The sequence below is a fragment of the Xiphophorus hellerii genome, chromosome 23, assembly GCF_003331165.1.
Source record: "Xiphophorus hellerii strain 12219 chromosome 23, Xiphophorus_hellerii-4.1, whole genome shotgun sequence".
Classification (NCBI taxonomy): Eukaryota; Metazoa; Chordata; class Actinopteri; order Cyprinodontiformes; family Poeciliidae; genus Xiphophorus; species Xiphophorus hellerii.
The window spans coordinates 1,896,226-1,920,548 of NC_045694.1; the positions used below are offsets into that span (position 1 = coordinate 1,896,226).

Below are 24,323 nucleotides of genomic sequence, written 5' to 3' on the forward strand. Positions count from 1 at the left end.
TCTGCATTTTCAGCTCCTGTCAGAATGAGCTGCTTTAGGGCTCTGTCACTTTAAATCCATGAGCTGCTGTTGGCCACGCCCACTCACCCCTCTAACTCAACTTTACACTTGCCTGTGAAAATGGCTGCAAACAGATGTGCAATTATGCAACTGTACATCTTTGAAAAGCAGAAGTGGAGCCTCCTGCACAACTAACAAGAATGCAGGAAATGGTTTATGAATGGCAAGTCAACAACAACAAAACTCTTGTCTTTTCCAGAGCCATTGTTCTTTCTGGGGCTATTGTTTTTGTCTAAGAAAAACTTGGGCCACTATATTTAAAATTGGAAGGGTAACGAGGTCTGATTTTGAATAAATGTTGATTTTTGAACTTCTTTTTATTATAAAATTAGAATAAATGCAGAATTGTTTTAGTAGTATTTTGTGGTTTTTAGCCTTACTTTTTATTGCTTTAACAACCTGCCAATGGGAATAGAGATAGAAATTAGCCATGTGGCTATAATCTCATGTAAATGTTCATTTCTGCATCTTGTCCTATTTTTAAAAATGAACTTAAACCTGAATCCTGGTTAAAGATGAGGAAACATCTGTGGAGTAGAAAACGCCTTTTCATTTAAAGAACCTTTTATTTTGGAAAACTTTCTAAAACACCTTCAAACATAAGAAAAGCATCAACATTTCCTAATTGCAGGCCAGATTTGCTCCATTCTATAAATGTGGTCTGAACCTGAAAAACAAAATTTAGAGGGTCACAAATGGCCCCCAGACCACACTTTGGGCAACCTTACATGGCAGTCTACAGTACTGTCTTGGTCTTCCCTCAAGCAGGTCAACAGCGACACATAGTGGTCTAAACATGCAATAACAAAAAAGCTTTTATCTGATGACTTGTTTTATCCTCCAAGTTCTCAGGAATTCTCGCAGTAGATTTCCTTCAAACCGGTTCCTTTGCACACTTATACAAACTCAAATCCCAGAGGGTCAGCGTCTGGCCAACACCGACATCAAATGGCTAAATGTCCGAAAAGAGACTGAAAAGCTCCATATCAGCAGCGCTCAGTGACTGGAGATTGAAAGTCCTGCCATGGAGAGCCGAACGACTGCATCAAGATATCAAGGCAGACTAAAAGTCCATGAGAAAATGGACTTAAATCTGGTTAAAATTGCTGGATGGACTCTGTCCACAATGAATAATGTAGATAAATGAAAATATGGTCAATTCCACAAACATTTAAAGATTTCCCAGAAACATCTTACACCACTTAATATATTTATTTCCATTGCTTATGAGAGGACATATCACTGTACAATTTATTTACATCGGTTCTTTTTACATTTGTTGTAAAATAAAAATATGCAAACAGAGTTTAAACACTAAAGGCACCTTTTAGTTTCAAAAAATATTTACCTCAAACAAATGTTATATTTTTCACTGCAGATTAAATCTGTCAGAGAATCATTGAAAGCATCTCTTTTCCATTTACACAGTGAGGCTTCAAGATAAATCGCAGCTCTGTGCTCTACAACTGAAGATGTTTCGTCTGAACTGAAGAATATTATAAAAACCTAAGTATGAGTGGCTTGATGATGAAGAGAAAAGATTCATTTTCTGGTTTCTTTTTGTGGTTCTGGTTAGAATTTCTATTTTCTGCAGTTGACATATGCAAAGTTTGACTTCAAGCTCCATTGAAACTGTATTTTGCTTCTGAAGGAGGAGCTTAAAATGAACACTTATGTAACATAGATGAGTTCTAATAAAAAGAGTTCAGTTACCCAATATGCACCAGTGATGACAAAGTCACATTTTATCACTAACTTTACAAAACTGAACATTTTCCTATTGTAAAATAAATGATTTTTATTGGACCCGAGCAAAACTTAAACTCAAATTTAGCAAAGTTTCCAATCATTAGATAGTTGTAATTCATAACCAAACTATTTTTTATATTCCCCTTTAAAATTTCATTCAAATTGTACAACAGAAACTGCCACAAAATAAAGTGTCCAAAGAAGTGGTACTTTTTGAATTGCACTCTCTCCACAAACTAAAGCTTTGGTCAGGTGTCAAACAAAAGCAAAACATTCACCCTGTAGATTAATTTCTCAGTTACATTCATGGAACAAAACGACAGAAAACAACATGTGGTGGATGAATCCAGAGTCCTCAGGCAACAAACTTGTTTTTGGTGGTGGAACCGCTCTTGGTGGCCGTATCGGCATGCGACTGGTAGCCAATGATCACTTTTGGTGGGACGCCTAGCCTCTCCTTATAAACTCGCCTAGAAGCACAAACAAGTAGCCAAATATGAGCTGGTGCTAAAAAAATCTCTGGATATTATTCTGAAATGGCTGAATATCAGGAGTATTGCTGCAATGCAACGAAAAGCATCAGGACATGAATTGAAGCATGAAAAAAAAAACAGAACAAATTTTAAACTGTTTACTGCACATCTACAGGATGTAGTCTACAGCAATGCATTCTGGGTAGAGAATACATGTCATTTGCTGCATGGCATCACTGTGGAGAACATGAGGCTCTCAACAATTTCTGTGAATTTTTGCATTTGTTAAACATCCTGTTTGTTTCTTCACTCAAGTATTGTGATATTCTGTATTCATCATTTTTTGTTGCATACTCACAACTTGCTCAAAGTTTTTTGAAAGAAAACAAAACAAACATGAATAAAGGAAATTGGTCCGTAATTAAAATAAGAGCATAAATATAAACGTCCATTTGTAGGATTCTTATCAATCAATTAAATCTTTACAAATGTCAAAATTTATTCAACTGAAAGTTTACAAGTAAAGTAACTCTTTGGAATTTGAACAAATTTATTAAAGGGCAAGCTAAGACTGCTAAACGTTTTAGAACTTAGCAAAAATGCTAAACAAAAAATTTGTTGCACTATTAGAACATTAGCAGAAGTATTTCTACCACTGGAAATATTGAAAACCTGAAAGCCAAGTGAAACAAGATGGTGGTTTGTGCAGCTCACCCTATGTGTGTGATGGCGTCTTTGTTTTCAAAGTCTGTCGTCCAGATAGCGATTTTATCCCCTTTGGCTCTTACGTTAATGACGGCGCCACAAACATCATCGCTATGGTCGTCAAACGCTTCACCCACCAGACACAAGAGCTGCAGGAGGACAAAACGGATTTAAACTGTTTCTACCGGAGACCAGTATCTGACGTTTTCACAGTGCGGAACACACAACAAAGGTTTTGTCAAGTTAAATCATTATAATTTCACCTTCAAACATTAGTGATGTGATGTTTCTGATTATACTTCTTCATATTCAACATGACTCAAATCCAACATAAAAGAAAACTAAATATGGTTTTAGTAGAGCTCAGCATACCGTTTCTAACCAGAACCGGTCCAGATCGCTTTTCCGTTGCTGTTTGGACAAAGTTATCAGCCAGCGGCCGCCTCGTCGGTTCCGCTCGTCCTCCCACATGGGTTCGATCCCGTCCTGTGGTCAAATACAAACCCAGAACAGATCAGACAGGGAACCAGCTCTGTAAAATACTTTAAGGTCATTTATTATTCTTCATACTTTAATTTAATCCATAGTCAAAAACAAATCACAGCGCAGAGAATCAGATGCTTGTGTTAAGGTGTAAGAGGTGAGCCTTACCTTAAACAGAGAATAGTCACAGCCAGACATCAGGTTACTGGACAGCTGGATGTGATTATACAACCTGCCAACAGGAGGCGATATTCTCATCAAGTGGACACCTAAACTAAAGATGCATCAAAAATTTTACTTGATTCAACTTAATTGAAACAAATATTTCGGTCATTACAGAGTGGTGAACTCTAAACCTGTTTATTTTGATCACTCTGGCTAAAAGCTTTCATTCAAAAAAAGTGTTACTTTTTCAGAGTTTGAATATGCAGTTGTTCTTTTTACACTGTAGAATTCATTAGTAATTAGAAACACTTCCCGTGTTGGGACAGCATCACCTATTGGTGTCAGTTATTTTTGCAGTGTTGGTGAAGAGTTTTATAGTAAACTCACCAACTCTCACGGTGTGTATTTGTGACTGAGTCCTCACGGTTCGTATTTTACGTAGGGTGTGTAAGCACGGAGAGGAGTGTCTGTTGCGGCGTACTCTGAATGCGCATGCTTCAGACAAGCAGACAACGGTTATTTTTCGGTGGGACTAACCAGTTTGTGGACAGAGTGATGCAAGACATGTCTTTTTGGACAACAATAAACACAGATAAGTACACTGGCAGTTTTGTTTGTACGTATAACTTTGGCCAAAGTTATACGTATACAAACGTTATACGTATAGTGGCACTTTAATAAATGTGCCACTAGAAATGCTAAATGTCCACTTGAGGAAGATATACAAATTTATCGGTTCTAGTGGATTTTTTTAAACTAAGGCAGTTAGACACTGTCAATATCACCACTATTTTTCCTCAAAGCTGCACTTTCAGTTCCCTCCATGTTGTGTCCGCTCTGTTTGCCCTTCTCTCCCGCTCTCTCTCCGGTTGCTGTTGAAATCTCTCACCAGCTGCTAGCAGTTCCACGGTTACTTATTGTTCTTATTGTAGCGCAACTTACAATGCCTTAAGAGTCCCAGTCATAGTCAATATAATGCAATGAAAGTCTTTATCCATTCCAATGTAGAAATTTTAAATGCAGAAAGAAAATATTAATGGGGGTTGCCTTTCAACTGCCGTTAGGGGTGGGCAAACATGGCATAGCTGCTCCCCCACCATCTCTCTCATTGACCGTTAAAACCCTTAACAATTTTTCCTTGCTTTTTGGAGATGACAATGCTGTAAGCATGACCAGCTCAATGTTTAAGTAATGTTTAATTTTTTTTCCAGATATTTGTGATAGTGCTCTCTAGATTGGTGTAAACTTTACTCTTAAAGTGTAATATATACACTTCACAACTTACTGTGTAGAAAATCTGAATACTTTCTGAACCTCTGGTAAATAAAGGATTTTATTTCATGAATGTGGTAACATCCCTGTTAACTTGAGATGAACTGCATTGAGTGATGCCATGGTGACTGAAGCAGGTATTTGTATTATTAGCAGTGTGGACCAGATCAAGGTGCTGCTATAAAATTGAGTCAGCATTTCCATAAAGCTGGTCAAAAAGAAACATGAAATATTGGGTTTTCCTTCAGACCTTTGCTCCATGTAGACTTTTTCCTTCCACTCAACTATCCATCAATATGTCTTAGATAAAGAATACTGCACAGCCAGTTTCTTTAGCAGTGACCTCTTTTGATGTACTGTTCTTGTGATTACAATCTGAGGTATTAAAATTCCCTTAGTTCAATTTCTAAAGATACACCAGCAGATAACAATCAGATTACATAGAGAATGTACATCTGATGCAGAACCTTCTTAATATTCATCTTCAACAGAGTTTTGAATTGACTTGAGAATGAGCCTGGTCTTCTATGAAGCGATAAGTCTACTCACGCCCAGAAGTCTTCAACGGTGTCGAACTTGGAGATGAGCCGGAGGTTGGCCTGCCACGTTTTGCTTTTGTCATTTTTGAAGAACCAGAGAGCCCACCTGGAAAAACAAGAAGACCCTCAGAGAAGCACGGCTGCATGCAGCGTTTGGAGACTGCATAAATCTTTATCTGTGCAGCTTTCATGTTGGATACTGGGCTGAAACCAGTCATGTTCAAACGATCTGTCATAAATCACAGCAATAGGCAAACAGACCTTTATACCCCGGTGATAAACCTCACAAAGTTGAGGATTAAAATGAACACCTTGACAACTTAATAAAAAACTTTTTTAAAATGTGTTTAAACTTATTTGGAAGTAGAGACATGAAAGAAGAACTTGCCTATTTTGTAAAGGATGTTTGATGTAACCTTCAGGACTCACAACCTTCTGAAGAGTTTTCTCACAGTTCTCCTTTTCTGAATTAACAGGAACTGAACTCGTCTGTTTGGAGGAAAAGAAACGCTTTTAAAGAAAAAGAAGGAATGGATGGCTAAACTGATGGAAAAATAGATAAGATACCAGGACAGGAAACTAGCTTTCAGACTGGGTTCATCTCATGTCAGCCTCCGTTTCAAATATTAATAAACTCAATATTTAAAAACCCCACACATTTCTGGTTGAAAAAAACTTTTGCTTGCCAGAAGTAACGGAACCGAGCTTTAACCCAACATCACCAGGAGCAGAACCAGCTGACGTAAACGTTAACGTCCTACTCCAGTCCGGGTTCTCGTTCATTCCAACAGCAACAGTTTGATTCACTGACTCAACTGTTCTAAACGGTCCGAATAAATCTATGATGTGTGGTACCGAATCAAACGTAACTTCGGTGTAAGTTCTGGTAAAAGCAAGTTCAGCAAGCAGTGACTTAACCGAACAACTCCATTGAAATTATCTTGTTGGATCCGCGACGCTAACTTCATGTGAAGCTAACGAGCTAGCTGGCAGAGTTTGGACCTTTATCCGCTTCTCTGGTTCCCGTTCGGAACCGCCGCTAACTTTCCCTTCACTGAATGTGTGTTGAGTGGTGGATAAATTCTCTTTTCAGGCCTGTCACGGCCCACATGGCCCGCTTCGGCAAACAACAGGGATGTATGGGACTCACCATTACAGCGGTCGCCATCTTCCCGAGTCAATTTTCTGCTTTTTGGCGTGTTAAAATAGTTTCAGGCTGCGCATGCGCACTCAGATTTGCAGATCACCTCAAAGGCTCAATCAGAAAAACGTTATGCATTGAGAAATTATTCTGCATGGTTTATTTGAAAAAATATTAAATAAATTGAATTAGATTTAAAAAGATACTGTAAATTGTAGAATTTTGTAAATATATGCACATACTTATTCACTTCAGTTAAAAAAAATATTTAGAGGTAAATTAAATGTGTAACTCAATCTTCAAAGAGTTGCAGATGCTCCTGTAGTGGTCAGTAGCACTGCGGTTCTGAAGAAGCCTCTGACTGAAGACACTTTGTTGCTGTGCTAATTAACAGTAATCCATTCATAAAGAGAAGGGGTTGTTTCCTTTCAGAAAATTATAATTGAATTAATTTCTAACCTCAATTGTTAATATTAGAGAACCAGGAAATGTAACTCAAATCACATTTCCTGCAGGGATTAAATTAACAGAACAGGTGGTAAAGATGGGTTAACAAGTTTGACACACTTTATCAATAATTAATGATTTCATTTCTCCATAACCTTCTGGAGTTTTTCAGTTGAATCTTTCAGAACCCACAGGCATTTGTGATGCCTTCATGAACCCACAGGAAAGCCCAGAACCCATCTACTCCAGAAGTATATCTGTTGAATCAAAGGCTGCCAGAAAGGGAGGGCCCATCTGGCAGAACCTGGAGCAAAAGCTGCTTTGGAGAAAGTCACTTGCCTCCAGACTAAATGGTCTGCACTATTCTGTCTGTTCAGTGATACATGGAGTTTTCTGGCATCAGAGCAAAGTCCAAATGAGTTTAGTTTTTAGAGAAAGACATGATGAAGATCTTCAATCATTCTAAACTTTCAATTTCCTGTTTCACTTTAACAATGAAGTGGATAAATGAGTCTAGTAATGACTAGAACCTAGTTAATATCAGTGTCAATGTCATCTCAAACTAAATGTTATACATCTCATTCCTTTCTATGAAGTAAATGTGTGGGTTGTCTGAGGATCTAACCTGAAAGCTGCAGCTTCAGTTCCTCCATTTTTGATGCATAACGATAAGGCGCAATTTCTACATTTAATAATGTAAGTTTTCAGTTTCTACGTATAGGTGCTCCCAACGCATGGTGTGTGAGCTTCAGGAAGACTTATCTTTGAATATTAAATACATTTCATTTTAAGAATAGGCACCAAACTTGTTTTTATCAAGTGAGAAAATGACCATGCATCATTAAAAGACAAATCAGTCAAAAGTAGCAAGTTAAATGTTTTAATAAGGTTTTCTAAAAACAGTTCATGATTTAACAGTTCTGCTCTTAAAGAGCTTCTTCTAAACACTGGAATTTATATCCAAGTAAGTGTGGAGAGGCAAGTGCTGGAACTTATAATGGGATGGAGATTCTTTAAGGCCGGATGTGACAAATGTTTTAAGCAGATCACAAAGTCAGCACGCTCCGGATGCTGCAAACAAAAACAAACAGAAAAGGCATCAGGATGTAGACAAAGCACAATGCAAGAAAACTAAAGATATTAAAACAAAAACCATAGCAAAATGGTCTGACTGATTTGCATGATTGGTTTTCTACCTCTTTCCGGCATGCATCAGGTCAAATGCTTCATTGATCTTCTCAAACGGCAGAGTGTGAGTAACAAACTCGTCCACCTTCAGCTTTTTATTCATGTATTCTTCCACCAGTTTAGGAACGCTCTCCACACTCTTCCAGCCTGGAGGAACAACAGCTTCGTTGAGGGATAGAGTTACAGACTGAAGCTTCATCAGAAAGGTTCAGAAGTGTTCCCCACCTCCGAACGCCGTGCCCCTCCACACTCTGCCCGTCACCAGCTGGAACGGCCTGGTGGAGATCTCCTGTCCCGCTCCTGCCACGCCGATGATGACGCTCTCCCCCCAGCCTTTGTGACACGCCTCCAGAGCAGCTCTCTGAGGAGAGACGGTCATGTTTCTGCGATCCATTTATCATCTCACCTCTACCAGTAACAACGTCTCACCATGATTTGCACATTTCCAATGCATTCAAACGAGTAATCCACGCCGCCGTCGGTCATCTCCACCAGAACCTCCTGGATGGGCCTGCTGAGATCCTTTGGGTTCACAAACTCTGTGGCTCCAAACTCTTTGGCCTTGTCAAACTTGTCGGGGTTGATGTCCACACCAATGATTCTGGTTGCTCCAGCAACCTTGCAGCCCATGATGGCAGCCAAGCCAACGGCACCGAGTCCAAACACAGCGCACGTGGAACCGGGTTCGACCTGTGAGACAGAGCCAACATTTCTGAGAATTAATAGCTGAAATCATAGGATAATGATCTGACTAGTCTATTTGTAGACAGGAAATTCACTTGTTTTGGTTGGTGAAATCTTGCATTACACCACAGATATAAATTTTAATGTTTCTGGGCATTTTGCAACCTGTTGGCTACATCAGACCTGCATGAAAACTGGGAATCAAATATGCATAAAGCATTTGTTTTATGAATAATTCTGCAACAAAATATCAGGGCCACAGTAGTTGAAAGAGAACTTGAAAATTTGCAAGAAATTGTTTTTAAAATTTTCACTTGGGTACTTCAGCTTGAATCAGAATAAATACAATATTCTGAAAATTGATTTGGCTCCCATGAGATTTTCTACATTTTAGTTTCTCAAGTAATTTCCTTTTAATTTTTCCGTATCGCACCATTCCAAAGTCATTCCTACTTTTTCAACATTTCCTTATGGTGAAATCCCTTCAAATGTTTTACTTTTGTTGTTTTTCTCTAAATGTCAATGTTTTTGCTCTACCAATTTCCATTTATGGCACAAGAAAAAAAAGCAGGTTATATTTTAAAATTATCTAACACCATTTCCTAAAACCGAATCTGCCTGTAATGGCAGCAGAAGGAAAACTTTCCCTTTAACTGGAAGAAACGTCCAGCAGAGCCAGGCAGAGTGGAAATGCCCATCTGGGGGTTTCAGAATACAGAAGCACTGATCCAGTACTTTCTATATTTTATTTTACTGTTCAGTTGGTATTTAAATCAAAGCTGTATATCCAGTTCGTCATGAAATAAAAACCCGGATAAATAGAGTTCAGCCAGAAGCCCAGCACTTGGCACCCACTTACATGATCCTTTGGTAAAGTAGCAGCTTACTGTTGGTCCACATTATAAAACTAATCAGCTGAAGAACCTTAAATTTTAACTCTTTTAACCTTATAAAGATATTTTCTTGTGGTTTGTTTAAATTATATTCTGCAATGCATTATTCTATAAACTGCAATAATAATACTGCATCTATTTTCAACTGTTTGACAATTATCTATTAGCAAGAAAACATCTAAGCAAGGAAAATGTGGAAGCTTTCACATTTCAAAATTTGTTTGTTTCTTTTAAGTTTTTTTTATTCCTTTCTGTGTTTATATGCAAAACATCCTTGAGCATCCTAGTAGTAGTAGTAATATTAATAATCGTTTTATTTCCTGATAAGCCACCTCTGAGACTCACCTTGGCAGTGTTCAGAGCAGCACCATAACCCGTGGAAATCCCACATCCCAGAAGGCAGACTTTATCCAGAGGAGCTTTCTCATTAACCTTAGCCAGCGAGATGTCGGCCACCACCGTGTACTCAGAGAAGGTGCTGGTTCCCATGAAGTGGAACACCTGCTGCCCTTTGCAGGTGAAGCGTGACGTCTTGTCGGGGAGCAGACCCTGACCCTGGGTGACTCTGCAGGGTGGAGGAACATGGTGGATGCATGAAGAGACATTCTTTGTAATGACTGAGTTTCCATTCGGTTTGTGGTTTTAAATGTCACCTAATTTTCTGGCACAGGTTGGTCTTCGGATTTTTGCAGAATTTGCATTCACCACACTGAGGCACATATAAAGGGATGACAGTATCACCTGGGAGAGAATAACTGAATTAGAAACACAAATAACACTGATATGTATATTTATGCACCGCTCCTTACCTGGTTTGAACTTAGTGACGCCCTCGCCAACGCTCTCCACAGTTCCAGCACCTTCATGTCCGAGGATGACAGGGAAAAGTCCCTCAGGGTCACTGCCACTCAGGGTGTAAGCGTCGGTGTGACAAACTCCGGTAGCAAGAATCTAGGAAGTTTAGCAGCACATTATGAGCCTTTTATATTTCAAATATTAACCAACTTAAAGGACAGAACAAATGATTACATTACAGTAGGAAAGAAATTATTTAGGAGAACTTTATGACTCTTTTACAGCTTCAGTGTGTGTGTGTTGTGACAACATTAGAGTAGCAACCAATGTTAAGACCATAAAAAATAATACTGTACTTTAATAATTCAAAGAGCAACAAAAAGTGAAATAAGAAATATTCTGCTTAAAAAGTCTTGAAATGCAAACTGCGGTCTTTAATATAAAAATACTTGATAAATGTCAGAAATGATGCAGCCTGAAGCATCAGCATATTTTAGACGGGTTTCCATGCTGGGTTGTGAGCTTATGAGTAAAAAGCAGGTGATATTCTGGATCCTGTTTGAGGCGTTCGAAGTGAGTCTGGATCTGGAAGGTGTGGTTCTGATGGAGGAAGAGGCTGGACCTTCCACTTACACCTTGGAAAATATCCAGAAGCCCAACTTAGAAATTAAACACTTTATTCTTAGAGAACTTCTGGCATTTTTGTCAGTAATTTTAGACTTTATAGTGTCAGAAATTATAAAGTCAGTAATTAATGATAGCAAATCATAAAGTAAATTTATGATAGTTTTAATATCATGAATGTATGCATTGAATCATAGAAAAAAAAATCTTATTTTACAACTTCTGGATATCAGACAATAACCAAAATTTTTCTTGTAAATATTTAAAATTAGCTAAAACATTTCTGAGTTTTTTGGCAGAAATTTACTCCGCGTGAACAACATTTTCCATATTTATCCTGACATCAAAATCCACACACTGGACAGGTTTGAATGAAAGCAAAGGGCCTAAAAATGGCATGAGAATGCTCATTCAAGAGGGATTGCTACTTTAATATGCACCACTTTAGAAAATGAGGCTAAAATCAGATTAAAATTCACCTTAATGCGAACTTCGTGAACCTTGGGTGGAGCAACCTCCACCTCCTCAATGGAGAGAGGCTTCCCTGCTTCCCAGGCAACAGCTGCCTTGCACTTGATCACCTGCAGGAAAAAAAAAGAGAATTAAACAATAACTGGGTGTTGCAACAAGAACAAGTACCTCCTCCTATGCTGTGCATGCCAAAGGTCCCACAGTGCAGAGATCCTGTATTTTCCTGCTGAAGCCTCTCGCTGCTGCTTAGTTTAGTTGAATCTCTGCAGTTTACAGCGCTGCTCATTTTACCGCCAACAGAGAAATACTTTAAATTTTGTTTTCATTGCATTACTTTTGTTTAAATCAGAGGAAAGACGGAGTCCACGTTCAAGTAGCAGAAGCGGGGGAATCCTGAAAGTACCAGCTGGAACCGACCTGCCAAAGGTCCCTGCTGTTCAGTTTGGAGACCCAAATTCTTTGTTGCGATTCATTCAACACGTTTCTGTAAAAACCTCCATCTTGGCTCTCAGAACTTCAAGCTCTAAATAAACATGAACACTTTTAAAGTGTTCACTCTTCTTTCTTCACGCGGAGTAAAAATGCATACGAAATATTTCTGGTTTAGTTTGTGGAAACTTACTTTCCCAGCTGTCTCCATGTCCGTTCCTTCTGCAGCGAGGAGGCGGAGGATGCCGAGCAGCCGTAAAGGAGTCAACCTTTCCGCCAATCAGAAGCGAGAACGCTCAGCGTGGGTATGACGTCAGCTTGGTCAAAGGAGCGAAAACTGGGTCGAAGAATTTATAAATCATCGCTGCCTGTTAATTTATATTTGACGCAACGAATCTACATAAATTTGGACCTGAGCCAAAAGGTAGCCAGAATATGTTTTATGACCATTTAAATTAAAAGCCACCTTTATTTTTTACTGTTACTAAAAAAGAAATCTCTGGGTTTTACAATAGAAAACAAATGGATGAAAATAAAATCTAACTTTTTTGCTTTACTTCCTTGTGGTTTTGATTGTGCTCCTTTTTGTTCTATATTGTTCGTTTTGAATTTACTTCCGTTGCCTCCGTTAGTTTCAACATTTCCCATTAAAAACAATCCAACTGTACTTGATGCACACTGAAGAGGTTCCAGGAAGTGAATATCCAGAGTTACATAAAACTGTTTTTAAATGTTCTGCTCTGAGTCTGTTCACCTCTTTATATTCACCTGTTCTGCTTCCAGCAGAAGATTTGATTTCCTCCCAAATCATTCTGTCCATGGCAGGTGTTTTAATTACCAATTCATGTGCATAATCAATTGTCACACATTATGCAGATAATTACACTAATATTCAAATCATGCAACTAAATTGTATATTATCTGTCAACTGTTTTGCACTCTCTTCTATTTATATCTTGTTACTAAATATTACTGGTAAGGAAAAATCCCTGCACTTATGTTTTAAAACCTTCAAAATGTAAAAAAAAAAAAAAAAAAAAACAGAACACCCCCAGACAGAAAACCTTTTAATCAAGGCCTTTAACAAAAACTCAGTTTATGAAATATTTCTATTAAAATGTTTCCAGCCAATGCTGAATGAACTTAGATTTCTCTACATTAGAAAAATCACCACATCGAAGTTTTATGAAAGCATTTCCTAGAATTATTTTTCCCCCATCAACACAGAATATTAGAAGAAAAGGGTCAACTCTGTGTCAGAAACAAACACATGAACCTTTTAAATAATGGTAAAAAATATATATATAATCCATCAGTCATCCAGACAACAGATGAAGAAAACATCATCAGTTAAAGTCCTAATGAGTCTGTGAGGCCAGAATCCAGCAGACTGAAAGCTTCTAGTCGGAGGTTCGATGTGATGTTGACTCCAGGCCAGCAGAGTGCGCTCATCTTCCACCTGAACATCAGAACAAACCATGAGGACACCCAGCGACATTCTGACACAGGATGACAAATATTCTGTACAGAGAGAAGTTCTGACCTCTGAATCCCCGTCCTCCTCCTCCTCCTCTCCCCCTGAAGCCTCCTCCACCTCCTCGGCCTCCTCCAAATCCTCCTCGGCCGCCTCCTCCAAATCCTCCTCCCCTCCCGCCTCTAAAACCGCCTGATAGAAACAAAAACAGGAACTAATCATACATGATGGACCTGATTATGTACAAACCCAAATAGCAGCACCAGTATTCTACAGATGATTGAATGTGACAGACTAGACCAACCTCCACGCCCACCGCCTCTTCCTCCACCTCTACCTCCTCCTCTCCCACCCCCCCTCGGTGGCCCCTTTTCTCCTGGAGGTCTTGGCAGGAACCTCTGCAGCGGCAGCAGCTTCATCGGATCGATATAAAACTAAAACCGAAGGGATTTAGAATCAGTTCAGTCTGGAAAAGAATCAATCACAGTCTGGAAATGAGTTTTTACCTTCTGCATTTTCTTGAACGAAGATGCTTTCATGTTTTCAGAAAGCTTTACTGAAAAATACTGCAGGAATCGGTTAAAGAAAGAAACCAATCCTGGATGCATCACCTGAAAATCCTCAGAGGGTTCAGAGCCTAAAATCATGACAACAGAAAGGATACAAAGTCTCGGAGCTGGCCGAATATCTCGTCCACTTTCCCAATCTGCTCCTTGTTTTCCAAGTAGACCGGAGCGTTGAAGTAAGGAACTTTGTTTTCCTCCGTCGTACACTTGCACACGATGTCATCTTCACAGGGGTGCATGAATTCCCCCAGAGCTGCAGAGACAAAGTCATTGTTACATCAAATTATTAATATCTAAAAACTAGAGACATCTGCACCACAGATTCAGCTACTTGCAGCAGCATTTATGTCCTGGGAAATTATTCACATATTTTTTTATTGTTATTTTACATGACAGACCAGAAGATAATGGTGGACAATTGATTAATGAAAAGAAAAATTCATGGTTTGCAATATTTAACAAATAAAATCTAAATTGTATGATGTGCAGTTATATTCTTTTCCATAAATACAGTTTCTGTGCATCAACAGCTTAGGGTAAATAATAAAGGCTAATGATGAAAATCTATGCAGCAGTGAACAAAACATAACGGCTGAAATAAAAAAACTTCTGAAATGTTTAGAGTTCTGCAGGTTTTACTAAATCTCTTCAGATGTTTTCTAACCTCAAAAACAGTCGAGGTTATTATGCTGCAAGAGAAACTATTTTTTTATTTAATTCAATCTTCTCCAGAACTTGTTGTTGCTCAGATCAGACCTGGTGAAGTTATTGTGACAGTAATCACAACTCTTGTTACAGTTATGGTTACCGTCACAACAACAGTTATGACAACATTGTACTATTGTGATGTAGTGACAAACTTTGGTATGGCCACTCCAGGTATTTAGAGATCTGCAGAGACACCAGCACAGTCAGCACACACGTACAACATGTTTCCAGCAGGTTCAAATTGACATGACAGCACCTACACCTGCATCCTCCACCCACTTCCATTTCAGCACCAAGTCAAAGCCAGTCACCTGTTTGTTAGCCTCTACCTGCAGGTTGCCATTTTATCCACTTTTAGTTCCATTTCAAAACCATTTTATATTTTATGGTCATGAAACAGATTAAATCTCAGAGATATTTTATAGGACATTCCTATGCAAAAGCATTGGAATATAAATGCTAATAAACTACATTAGCATTTATTTTGAATCAGAATCAGCTTTATTGGCCAATTTATGCACAAAAACTGGGAATCTGACTTCAGCTCCACTTTAGGGCATTCAGGTTTACACAGAAATCATCACCTTTCAAAATTTCAAATCTACAGATGATTAACAATCAAAAGCTCAAATAATAGCTGAATTCTGACCCCAAAACCCAGTGGGGTTAAAAAGGAGGCTTAATGGATGCATGGAGCAGCAAAAGCAAATGAGGTGAATTAATAGCGCTTAACATCTGATAGTGTTATATTCGTGAATAACGGCTCTGCTGCCCGAATATTCAGCTGTTACCATGACATCACAAACATCAGACTTTCACACAGCAAGTCTTCAGTTGGTGAAGGCTGTTGTTTCAGGTCTTGCAACGAACCTGAAGAGGTTCATTGCAAGACTGACTGCTACCAGAAAATCTTCCTGCTCACAACCTCACCATTCACAAGTAACTGGAAATACGTGGATGACATAAGTTAATTTAATTTCCCTTGGTATAAATAAAATATTTTTGAATTCAATATAAAACCAACCAGAATTAGCCCATAACTTCAGGTTTTAAAACCGTCCTAATGTGCCACCTAATCTCCTGATGAATCAACTGAAAGTTCTGCTGCCTCCGCTGGTTGAACTCATCTTACCCACAACTCGCTCCGGAGGACCGTAGTCCTGCTGTCTGTTGAAGCCGCCTCTTCCACCACCTCGGCCGAATCCTCCACCGCCTCTGAAGCCCCCACCTCGGTTAAAACCTCCACCTCCTCTGTTAAAACCCCCACCACGTCCACCTCCGCCTCTGAACGACATTTTCCTTTGAAGGTCTGAAATAGAAAGAAATGAGAAGCAAAGTAAAACACTGGAAGTTGAACTCAGTAGCATCAACACATGAGCTAACAGTATTAGCTCCTGATAACTAATTAGCTTCCTCGCGCACACTCACTATACAACATTATTAAACTAAAAAACATGTTATAGTATCACTTAAAATATAAAAACGAAACATCTAAAGCATATTTATTAGAACACATACTTGGATTACTAGCTGAGCGCTCTACCGACTCTAATCTCCATGCGACAACACGTGTGACCAGAGGCTGCCGTAAACATAACAAAAGTGTGTCGGAAAGTGTCGTAAACCTCCTGGGCGTCATCTTTAAAGGGGCAAGCACAATATTTTCCTCTCTTTTGACAGCTGCTGCTGGTTAAGTGCTAGTTTTTCTAACAGGTTCTTTTCTAATATTTGTTCACTTCCAGGATTACCTTTCACTTAATAATGGCAACAGCAGGACAGGTAAGAAAGCACAATTTTGTCTTTCTTTTCTTTCAGCAATAAATAAATTACCGACACTGATGCAGAAGTTTACATCCGATTCGCGACTTCCTATTTATTTCACATGATCGACGTGCCCTTATAGACGAGTCCACCATGGAGATATAAATCAAAGAGTCTAGGAATTTTCAAGAATTTTCAAAAATAATAAAAAATCTTTGATTATTTCACTTTCATATTTAGCATTAGTCATGGTGAGATGAAGCTTCATGAAACACTAAAGCTTTTCATCCATATGATGTAAAAACATTGGTCCAGATGAGGGGAAACTTTAAGATGCTTCATTCGCTTTACTATTCATTATTCAATAAATAAAGTAGATACTTTATTGAATAATGAATTGTAATTATAAACCATTATCAAGGTTTATAATGATGAAGGAAGGATGCCCTGTAGACGTCATACAAATCTGTATGAGATTCTGTACAGCAACAGTCTTCAGATCTGAGTTACGACAATTAATTTTCCTTTAGGAGAAAGAAAGTATTTTTAAATTAAATAACAGTTTTTACAGGAAATTAATATTTTTCTTCCATCTATAGGTCAAACTTATTCAAGCCATGTTTGATCTCCTTTATATATATATATATATATATATATATATATATATATATATATATATATATATATATATATATATATATATATATATTATATACTGTATATATATTATTTTTATATATTTATATATTATTTTTATATATATATATATATATATATATTTTTATTGCACCTGTTCTGTGTTGGTCCAAAAGATCAAGCAACCTTTAAAAGCGTCCTGTAATTAATAGAGCTTCTACTGTAAAACATAGACTGCATTTAGCAATAATGCAGTCTATGTTTGACTTCTTCTTTTGTAGTTGGGCTGGACCTATAAATCTGTGGGTGATCCAATCTTTTCAGATTTTAAACTAGAGGTTTAAAAACTGTGAAACATCCCTGTACTGAGGGTTGGTGTAAGTCTGATATGAACTTCATCAACTGCTGGTGTTAAGTTGCACAAAATTCGATACCAAACTTCAGCTATAAAAGAGAACAAACACAGCTTTAATTAACATTTGCAAATGGAAAAAAAAAACATACAAAGCTCACATCTCAGTGAGAATCAGATGAGTTCTGACTTGGGGCTGAACATCCCCTCATTTACATAGGATACATCACACATTACTTAGTCACACCCCCTGGCTCAAGTGTCAGGTAAAAATCTATAAGTTACTTATTTGTAAGTTTCAGTTGAGCAGGGTTGCATACACATTCACAGCTCAACTTTAGGCGTTTCTCCAAAAAGCCTCTCGGCTAAACAGATATTAGTAACTGAACTTCTACAAACTAGGCTTATCACCTTAGCCATGTCTAACATCTCTAACTGCTGAACACCCTGTTCTTCACTTATTTGAGGAGGGTCAGAAGAGCATATGTCCTGTTGAGCTGCAACTGAGTGCAAACCTTTAATAGAAACATCATAAAGTGTACATTCAAATTTATTTAAACATTGTTACTAAATTTTTCCTTCACACCGGTTGTTCCCCATTCAGTCGCTATAGCTTCAGGGTGTGGCAAGGAAATTCAGTTAGCATATTTAATTTTTTCCAGGTAATCAGATGCATGGCAGCTATTGCTTGGGAGCCCAGGAAGCCTCTTTCTATTGAAAAAGTGGATGTTGCCCCTCCTAAGGCTCATGAAGTCCGGATCAAGGTACACACACTGCACACACACATTTGAATTAGTTTCTGATGCAGTTTTAGAGGTTTTCATTCTAACTTTGATGTATGTCATTAAAATATAATCTCAAAGTTATGCAAAAACATATCTGAAAGATAAAACTTGTTACTGCCTCGGTTTCATAATCATGCTGGGGAAAACATCAGCTTCCTCTTTGTGAAACTGATCAGTTATTTCAGTGTTTTGTTTCTGCAGGTTGTTGCCTCAGGCGTGTGCCACACAGACTGGGAATACCTGAATGAGGCCGGAAGAGGAATGAAACTCCGACCTTTCCCTGTGGTTCTTGGCCATGAAGCGGCAGGTGTAGTGGAGAGTGTTGGCCCAGACGTAACCAAGTTTGCACCGGGTAATTTGCAGTAAAACGCACAAATATCTGAGTCAGATTTTGGTTTTACGCAATCTTTTTGCCCATTATATCCTCTTTTAATGTTTTTGCTTTCATTTTGTCATCAGGGGATAAAGTCATTCCTCTTTTTCTTCCGTTTTGTGAAGAGTGTGACCAGTGTAAATGTGAGAAAACAAACCTCTGCAAGAAGAACTGGTGATTTCTCAGTCACACACACGGTCGCATGCATGGTGTTTCCCCCACAGACTTTAATTACACTCTGATCTTTATGTCACTTACAGGGAAAACACACAAGCGGGTGTTTTGGCTGACGGGACGAGCAGAATATCTTGCAGAGGTCAGCAGGTCTATCAGTTCCTGGGTGTCAGCTCCTTCTGTCAGTACACGGTGGTCCCTGACACGTCTCTGGCGAAGATAGACCCCAAGGCGCCGCTGGAAAAAGTCTGCCTGCTGGGCTGCGGCGTCTCCACCGGTTACGGTGCAGCTGTTAAAACCGGGAAGGTGAGGACTGACACTACCTGGTTTAGGTCAAGTTAAAGCTGATTGGTCACCAACTCAAATCAGGGATCCTTACAGTCTTTAAAAGTAAATTAATTGTTTTCCAGCTTTGGAAAAGTATGGTAAAAGAAAATAGACAATAGAAAATTCCTTTCCTCTCTTTCTTGTGTCCTTCCTTCTTCCCTTATGCCCGTCCCTCTGTCTTTTCTTCATTGCTTAGCTTCTTATATTTTTCCATCTCTCCTATTTTGTTGTACTTTCCCTACTTTTTGTGTTGTCCCTTTTTTCTTTTTGCCTATTCATTTCTTCCCAAGTTTTCTTCTTTCTTTAGTTCTACTGCTCTGTCCTTGCACTTTGTCCTTTTCTTTCTTTCTTTCTTTCTTTTTTCTTCATTCTTTCCTGGATTTATGTTAGAAAAAAACGACTAAGAACTCATTTAAAAGTCAGAATTTTTACATAATAAAAATATAAAAACCATAATTTGGTTTCAACCATTCTTATTGAATGGTTGCTATTATGAAAATTCTCCACAAGATGGTAGTAGACCATCCGAGCTTCCTTCGAATATTCTTGTTTAAAGGAGTTCAAAGCGGTATTACCACTGAGCATTACTGTTCATATTATTATTTTATTTTTTTATTTATGTTTAAAGGGACAGTCCAACTGGCTTCTAGCCAGAGACTGATTCACCGCCCCATCTTCGGTTCGGCTTTTTGATCCAAGAATACAAAAAATTATAACACAAATAAAGAAGTAATAGAAAATGACAAGTTAGATTGCACAAGTAAAATACATAAAACACCCTTATCGAGATCAAATTTTCCATGAACCACAGTGGTGTTCTTTTCAGCTAGCGATTCAGAGAAAAACCTCATGTCTGACAACATATCTTATAAAATCTTTCATAACTGAAATCCTGTGAGTGAGTTCCTGATGGGCCACTTAAATATTGTTTTTAGAAAGTCATTAAAATTCAGTAAATTATATTTTGGAAGAATTTACAGGTGATACCACTTCACTGGCTTCTGATCAAATACTTTTATTGTTTGCTTGTATAACATTAATCATGACTGATTTTGAAGCCCGTCCCCAAGCAGTAAAGCAATGTGAGCTATGTGATAATATCATTGTGTACATGTGTTTTTGAGCTGCTTTGGTAGATCTACATGTCTTATCAAATGGAAAGAGTTAGCCTTGATAGTCTGAGACATTTTCTTCACATGAGCATCAAACTTGAGCTGTGAGTCTCAGATAACCCCAAATATTTCAACATAGATACTTCTTCAATTTCCTCTTGATTCATCTTCATTTTAAACTCTTTCAGTGTTTTTCCATCTTAAGAAAAACATATTGAAACAGTTTTTGACATTAAGCAGCCAACTGCTGAGTTAATAATTCTGCAGCCTGATAAGGAGTAGCTGTAGTTACATAAATGACTGCATCATCTGCATACAGTGAGCAGAATAGCAGAGCCCACAGCATCGACACTTCTGGTACACTTACATCACTTTCCAAATTGTATCAATGCAAAAATTTAGTTTATTTGAACACGGGCGGATCTAGAAAAATATCTATGGGGTGGCAAGAGGCGGGCAAGGATTTTTCAGGGGTGGCAGGATATACCAGTGTGTGTGTATAAAACACACACTGTATATATATATATATAAACCTCTCATTCTCACATTTAGTTTACACAGACCTATCACTGGACTTAATTTACTTGTTGCAAAATATTGTTTTTAACAATATTTTGCATTGTTTCAAAATGCGCTTCATGTAGCACTGAGGATTACATATAATTTCTTAATGTAGTATAGTTAATTATTTTTATGTCTTTCATACTCCTGCTAATTGATATGTATTATTGGATTGGACAGTACCTATTTGTGATGCATTGTGTCCAGAAAACCATTTTTATCCAATGCAGAACGAGCAGAAATCTGTCAAGAAAATATTAGTAGCACCATCATTTATTATCAGAGATATATCTATTAAATATGATTTAAAATAAAACTGAGAAAACTGATGTTTGATACATAAATTCTCCATGATACAAATCTATAAACAGTTTGGTTTCCGTTAATTATGTCAAGAAAGGGCGATTTTCCCTTATATTGGTCTATCGTTTTATTTTAAATACTGTAGGAGCTGTAGTTTGATGACTGTCAGAAATATCGTCACGTTTTACGAACAGAGGGAATTAGTTCAGTTTTTGTCGCTTGTTTAACTTTTAATAATTGCAGCGCCGCAATAAAGGTACAATGCAGCTGATAAACAGGTGGAGAACAAAACTGGACAGAACCTTTTATATTCTGCTTTTTCTCGCTCTGTGTCGGCATTACGCTACACCGTTGCCGTGGCAACCGACAGACAACAGCTCAATGAGCAGATAAAGCAGAGATTACGTTCAATCCCATCAGGGGAATCAATACCAAAAACAAACATTTCCCACACAAAAAAGTAGGGTAGGGTAGGGAAACACCAAAACAGAACATCCAGTCTGTTACATTATGTTGTCAGGCGTGATGTCTATATTGTCATTATTAATATATTTTTATTTTCACCTGAACACAGCAGCGGTTGATTAGCTGATTTAAACAGCTGCTCTGCTGATGACTTGCTGAGCAGGTTGTCCTCTTTTAGTGCCAACGGAACCAAAACACACCAAACTGCGCAGCATGTTAAGGTTATCAACGTCAATAACAGGCTAGCAACAGTTAGGCTAGCATAACTAACTCACTGCTCACTTTTTCAATATTTTCTCTAAATTAAAACTTTTTCCTCACCTGAAACCCTTGAACCTTGTTATCTATGGCTGCATTGGGTTGAATTAACCACTAAATATTGCGTCCTTTTGTCAGATTCTTTGCGTGATTGTGGTATTTTCCTGACCACCGATATTTCTGACTCAATGGACAGCAGTGGCGCAGGATGAGTCACGTAACGTCCAGTCCAGTAATATCCATCCACCCATATATATCATATACATATACATATATCATGTATATCTGCTGCCTCTCTCTGTCCTTCTCTCGCACATGCCGCTACTTAGCAGTAGGTGTCAGGTTACATGGTGTTGCATTCAATGTTGCCGGAAGAAAGAAATTCATGCGCTTAATGTCCGATTTGCCATAATAACTATTTATTGAATTCATTGTCGCCAGCGGGGGTGGCAAGGCTGTCAGTTGGGGTGGCAACCCCATGCCACCCCAGTAGATCCGCCCCTGTTTGAACCCATTTCTGTCTAGAAACACGATACGATTCGAACCAGTTTTGATGCTTGTTGAGAAATGTAGTTGTTGAACAACTTTACCTCAATCCAGATGATTTTTAATGGCTACTGTAAAGTTACATATGGTAATTTCTGTTGAGTATTTTGGTCCAAATTTTTGTCCAATATCTTATTGTTTTTTTATGGAAGTTAAATTTCTTTTTCATCCATCTTTGTGTTTCCATCCAGGTTGAGAAAGGCTCTTGCTGTGCCGTGTTTGGGCTCGGAGCTGTGGGTCTGGCTGCCGTTATGGGCTGCCAGGCGGCCAAGGCCAGAAGGATCATTGCAGTCGACATCAACCCTGACAAGTTCCAGAAAGCCAGAGAGTTTGGAGCGACAGAGTGTATCAACCCCAGAGATTATGGAAACAAGCCCATCCAGGACATTCTGGTGGAGAAGACCAACGGGGGCGTGGACTATGCTCTAGAGTGTGTTGGCAGCCCTGTTACCATGGTGGATGTCATTTCTTCTTTTTTTTTTTAATGAGAAAACTAAGATTTGAGGTTGAAGTTTTCCATGTAGTTTATGAAAGACTGGGCTTGTTTTGCTGTTTCTAGAGTGCTGCACTGGAGTCCACAAGAGACGGCTGGGGGACATGCGTCATTGCTGGGTGGACAGAGACGGAGTCGATGAGCGTCCAGGTTATAAAGATCCTGATGGGGCGCACCCTGAAGGGGACTTACTTTGGAGGTCAGTTCAAAACATTCCAGCCGTATTTTAGGTTTGTAGTTTTACTTCTATGGGTGTGAACACTTTTGGAAACTGACCTAATTAAACTTTTTTGTTGTGAAGGTTGGAAAAGTGTGAAGGATGTTCCTCAACTGGTGGAGGATTACATGCAGAAGAAGCTGAAGCTGGATGAATTTATCAGCCATAATCTCCCGCTGGCTCAGATCAACGACGCCTTCAACCTGCTGAGGAATGGTCAAAGGTGAGAAGCTGTTCAGTTTTCACTCAGTTTGTGGTTGTTTCCTCTGTTTAGGTAGCTACAGAGCAGAGCTAGACTTAAATCATTGAGCAAATCTCACAACATCTTTACTTCCTGTTCAGTTCATTTCTGAAATACACTCAGTTTAAAAAGCTGAATGAGTTTAAAACTCAATAAAATCTTTTTTTTTCTTTTAATGCAACATGTAGTTTATTTTTTAGTAACTCCAGTCATGTATTTTCTTCTATAGAAGGAAACCTTGAGTTATCCTCATCGTTCTTCCTGTTTTTATTTGTTTAGTATCCGAACCGTCATCAGTCTGGAAAACTTCTGACAGAAGGACACACCAGAACTGAGTCCATCATGAAGAATTCACTTTACCCTATCTATGGTTTATCCAAGTTTTAGCAACAAGTTACCATAAATCCCACTAGGTGGCAGTATTGTATCATAGAAAAAACTTGAACATTTGTCCCTATAATCATCCTATCTCATTTCCATTTATGAAGTTTCTTTTATTTTATGTTTTTCCTGCAGTTTATTAAAGTCTTGATGCAAACACCATGCTCTAATGTCTCTCATTTAAAGAAACAAAGCAAGTAATTTCTAATTCTGCAGCATCTGCAGCAGCGTCGGGGTATATTCTCTATACATCTGTCACAGTTGGCAGCTACAATGACTCTGAAGTTGCTTTGCACCAACTTGGACAGGAATCTGGGATAAAAGCTGTGGGAACCAAAAGCTGAGGCCGAATTTGTCCTCAGCTGTGAGGAACGGCGGCTTCATGTGGTCAGGCTGACCAGATTTCGTCCTTGGTAATATTATATATATTGAGCGGTTAGGAAAACAGTTGTGGGCTGTCAGGACAGAAGAC

The 24,323-nt window shown here is 38.5% G+C and overlaps 4 protein-coding genes across 4 annotated transcripts; 1 reads left to right on the forward strand and 3 right to left on the reverse strand.

Annotated features, from left to right (window-relative positions):
• Nucleotides 1–1,253: 1,253 nt before the first annotated feature.
• On the reverse strand, nt 1,254–6,679 carry eif4ea (eukaryotic translation initiation factor 4ea). The gene is made up of 7 exons (XM_032554814.1): nt 6,597–6,679; nt 5,835–5,935; nt 5,457–5,552; nt 3,639–3,702; nt 3,360–3,473; nt 2,997–3,136; nt 1,254–2,279 (listed from the first exon to the last, which is right to left on the reverse strand). The coding sequence occupies exons 1-7, from the start codon at nt 6,612–6,614 to the stop codon at nt 2,165–2,167; spliced, it is 648 nt and encodes a 215-aa protein (XP_032410705.1). The 5' UTR covers nt 6,615–6,679; the 3' UTR covers nt 1,254–2,164.
• A 1,219-nt stretch (nt 6,680–7,898) lies between these two features.
• Nucleotides 7,899–12,438, reverse strand: LOC116714319 (alcohol dehydrogenase class-3). Its single transcript, XM_032554811.1, has 9 exons — nt 12,312–12,438; nt 11,698–11,799; nt 10,609–10,750; nt 10,453–10,540; nt 10,145–10,364; nt 8,652–8,912; nt 8,448–8,583; nt 8,231–8,369; nt 7,899–8,105 (listed from the first exon to the last, which is right to left on the reverse strand). Exons 1-9 carry the CDS (start codon nt 12,327–12,329, stop codon nt 8,081–8,083), a joined length of 1,131 nt encoding a protein of 376 aa, XP_032410702.1. The 5' UTR covers nt 12,330–12,438; the 3' UTR covers nt 7,899–8,080.
• Nucleotides 12,439–13,172: 734 nt separating this feature from the next.
• gar1 (GAR1 homolog, ribonucleoprotein) lies at nt 13,173–16,509 on the reverse strand. The gene is made up of 7 exons (XM_032554813.1): nt 16,385–16,509; nt 15,999–16,175; nt 14,257–14,411; nt 14,099–14,158; nt 13,897–14,026; nt 13,662–13,784; nt 13,173–13,577 (listed from the first exon to the last, which is right to left on the reverse strand). The coding sequence occupies exons 1-7, from the start codon at nt 16,503–16,505 to the stop codon at nt 13,567–13,569; spliced, it is 777 nt and encodes a 258-aa protein (XP_032410704.1). The 5' UTR covers nt 16,506–16,509; the 3' UTR covers nt 13,173–13,566.
• Nucleotides 16,510–16,517: 8 nt separating this feature from the next.
• LOC116714318 (alcohol dehydrogenase class-3-like) lies at nt 16,518–24,013 on the forward strand. The gene is made up of 9 exons (XM_032554810.1): nt 16,518–16,645; nt 18,278–18,379; nt 18,602–18,752; nt 18,860–18,947; nt 19,034–19,253; nt 22,711–22,974; nt 23,079–23,211; nt 23,314–23,452; nt 23,750–24,013. The coding sequence occupies exons 1-9, from the start codon at nt 16,628–16,630 to the stop codon at nt 23,781–23,783; spliced, it is 1,149 nt and encodes a 382-aa protein (XP_032410701.1). The 5' UTR covers nt 16,518–16,627; the 3' UTR covers nt 23,784–24,013.
• The last annotated feature ends 310 nt before the right edge of the window (nt 24,014–24,323 follow it).

Coding starts and splice junctions, on each gene's coding strand:
- eif4ea (XM_032554814.1), bottom strand. Junction 3,703..5,456: donor ACCGTTGAAGACTTCTGGGC/GTGAGTAGACTT, acceptor TCCTGTTGGCAG/GTTGTATAATCACATCCAGC. Junction 2,280..2,996: donor GACGCCATCACACACATAGG/GTGAGCTGCACA, acceptor TTGTGCTTCTAG/GCGAGTTTATAAGGAGAGGC.
- LOC116714319 (XM_032554811.1), bottom strand. Junction 10,751..11,697: donor TTCACGAAGTTCGCATTAAG/GTGAATTTTAAT, acceptor TAAACTTCCTAG/ATTCTTGCTACCGGAGTTTG. Junction 8,584..8,651: donor TTGGAAATGTGCAAATCATG/GTGAGACGTTGT, acceptor GTCTCTCCTCAG/AGAGCTGCTCTGGAGGCGTG.
- gar1 (XM_032554813.1), bottom strand. CDS start 16,505: ATGACGCCCAGGAGGTTTACGACACTTTCCGACACACTTTTGTTATGT. Junction 14,412..15,998: donor TCCTCCGGAGCGAGTTGTGG/GTAAGATGAGTT, acceptor TTGTCTCTGCAG/CTCTGGGGGAATTCATGCAC. Junction 13,785..13,896: donor AAGAGGCGGTGGGCGTGGAG/GTTGGTCTAGTC, acceptor TGTTTCTATCAG/GCGGTTTTAGAGGCGGGAGG.
- LOC116714318 (XM_032554810.1), top strand. Junction 18,753..18,859: donor CGTAACCAAGTTTGCACCGG/GTAATTTGCAGT, acceptor TTTTGTCATCAG/GGGATAAAGTCATTCCTCTT. Junction 18,948..19,033: donor AACCTCTGCAAGAAGAACTG/GTGATTTCTCAG, acceptor TGTCACTTACAG/GGAAAACACACAAGCGGGTG.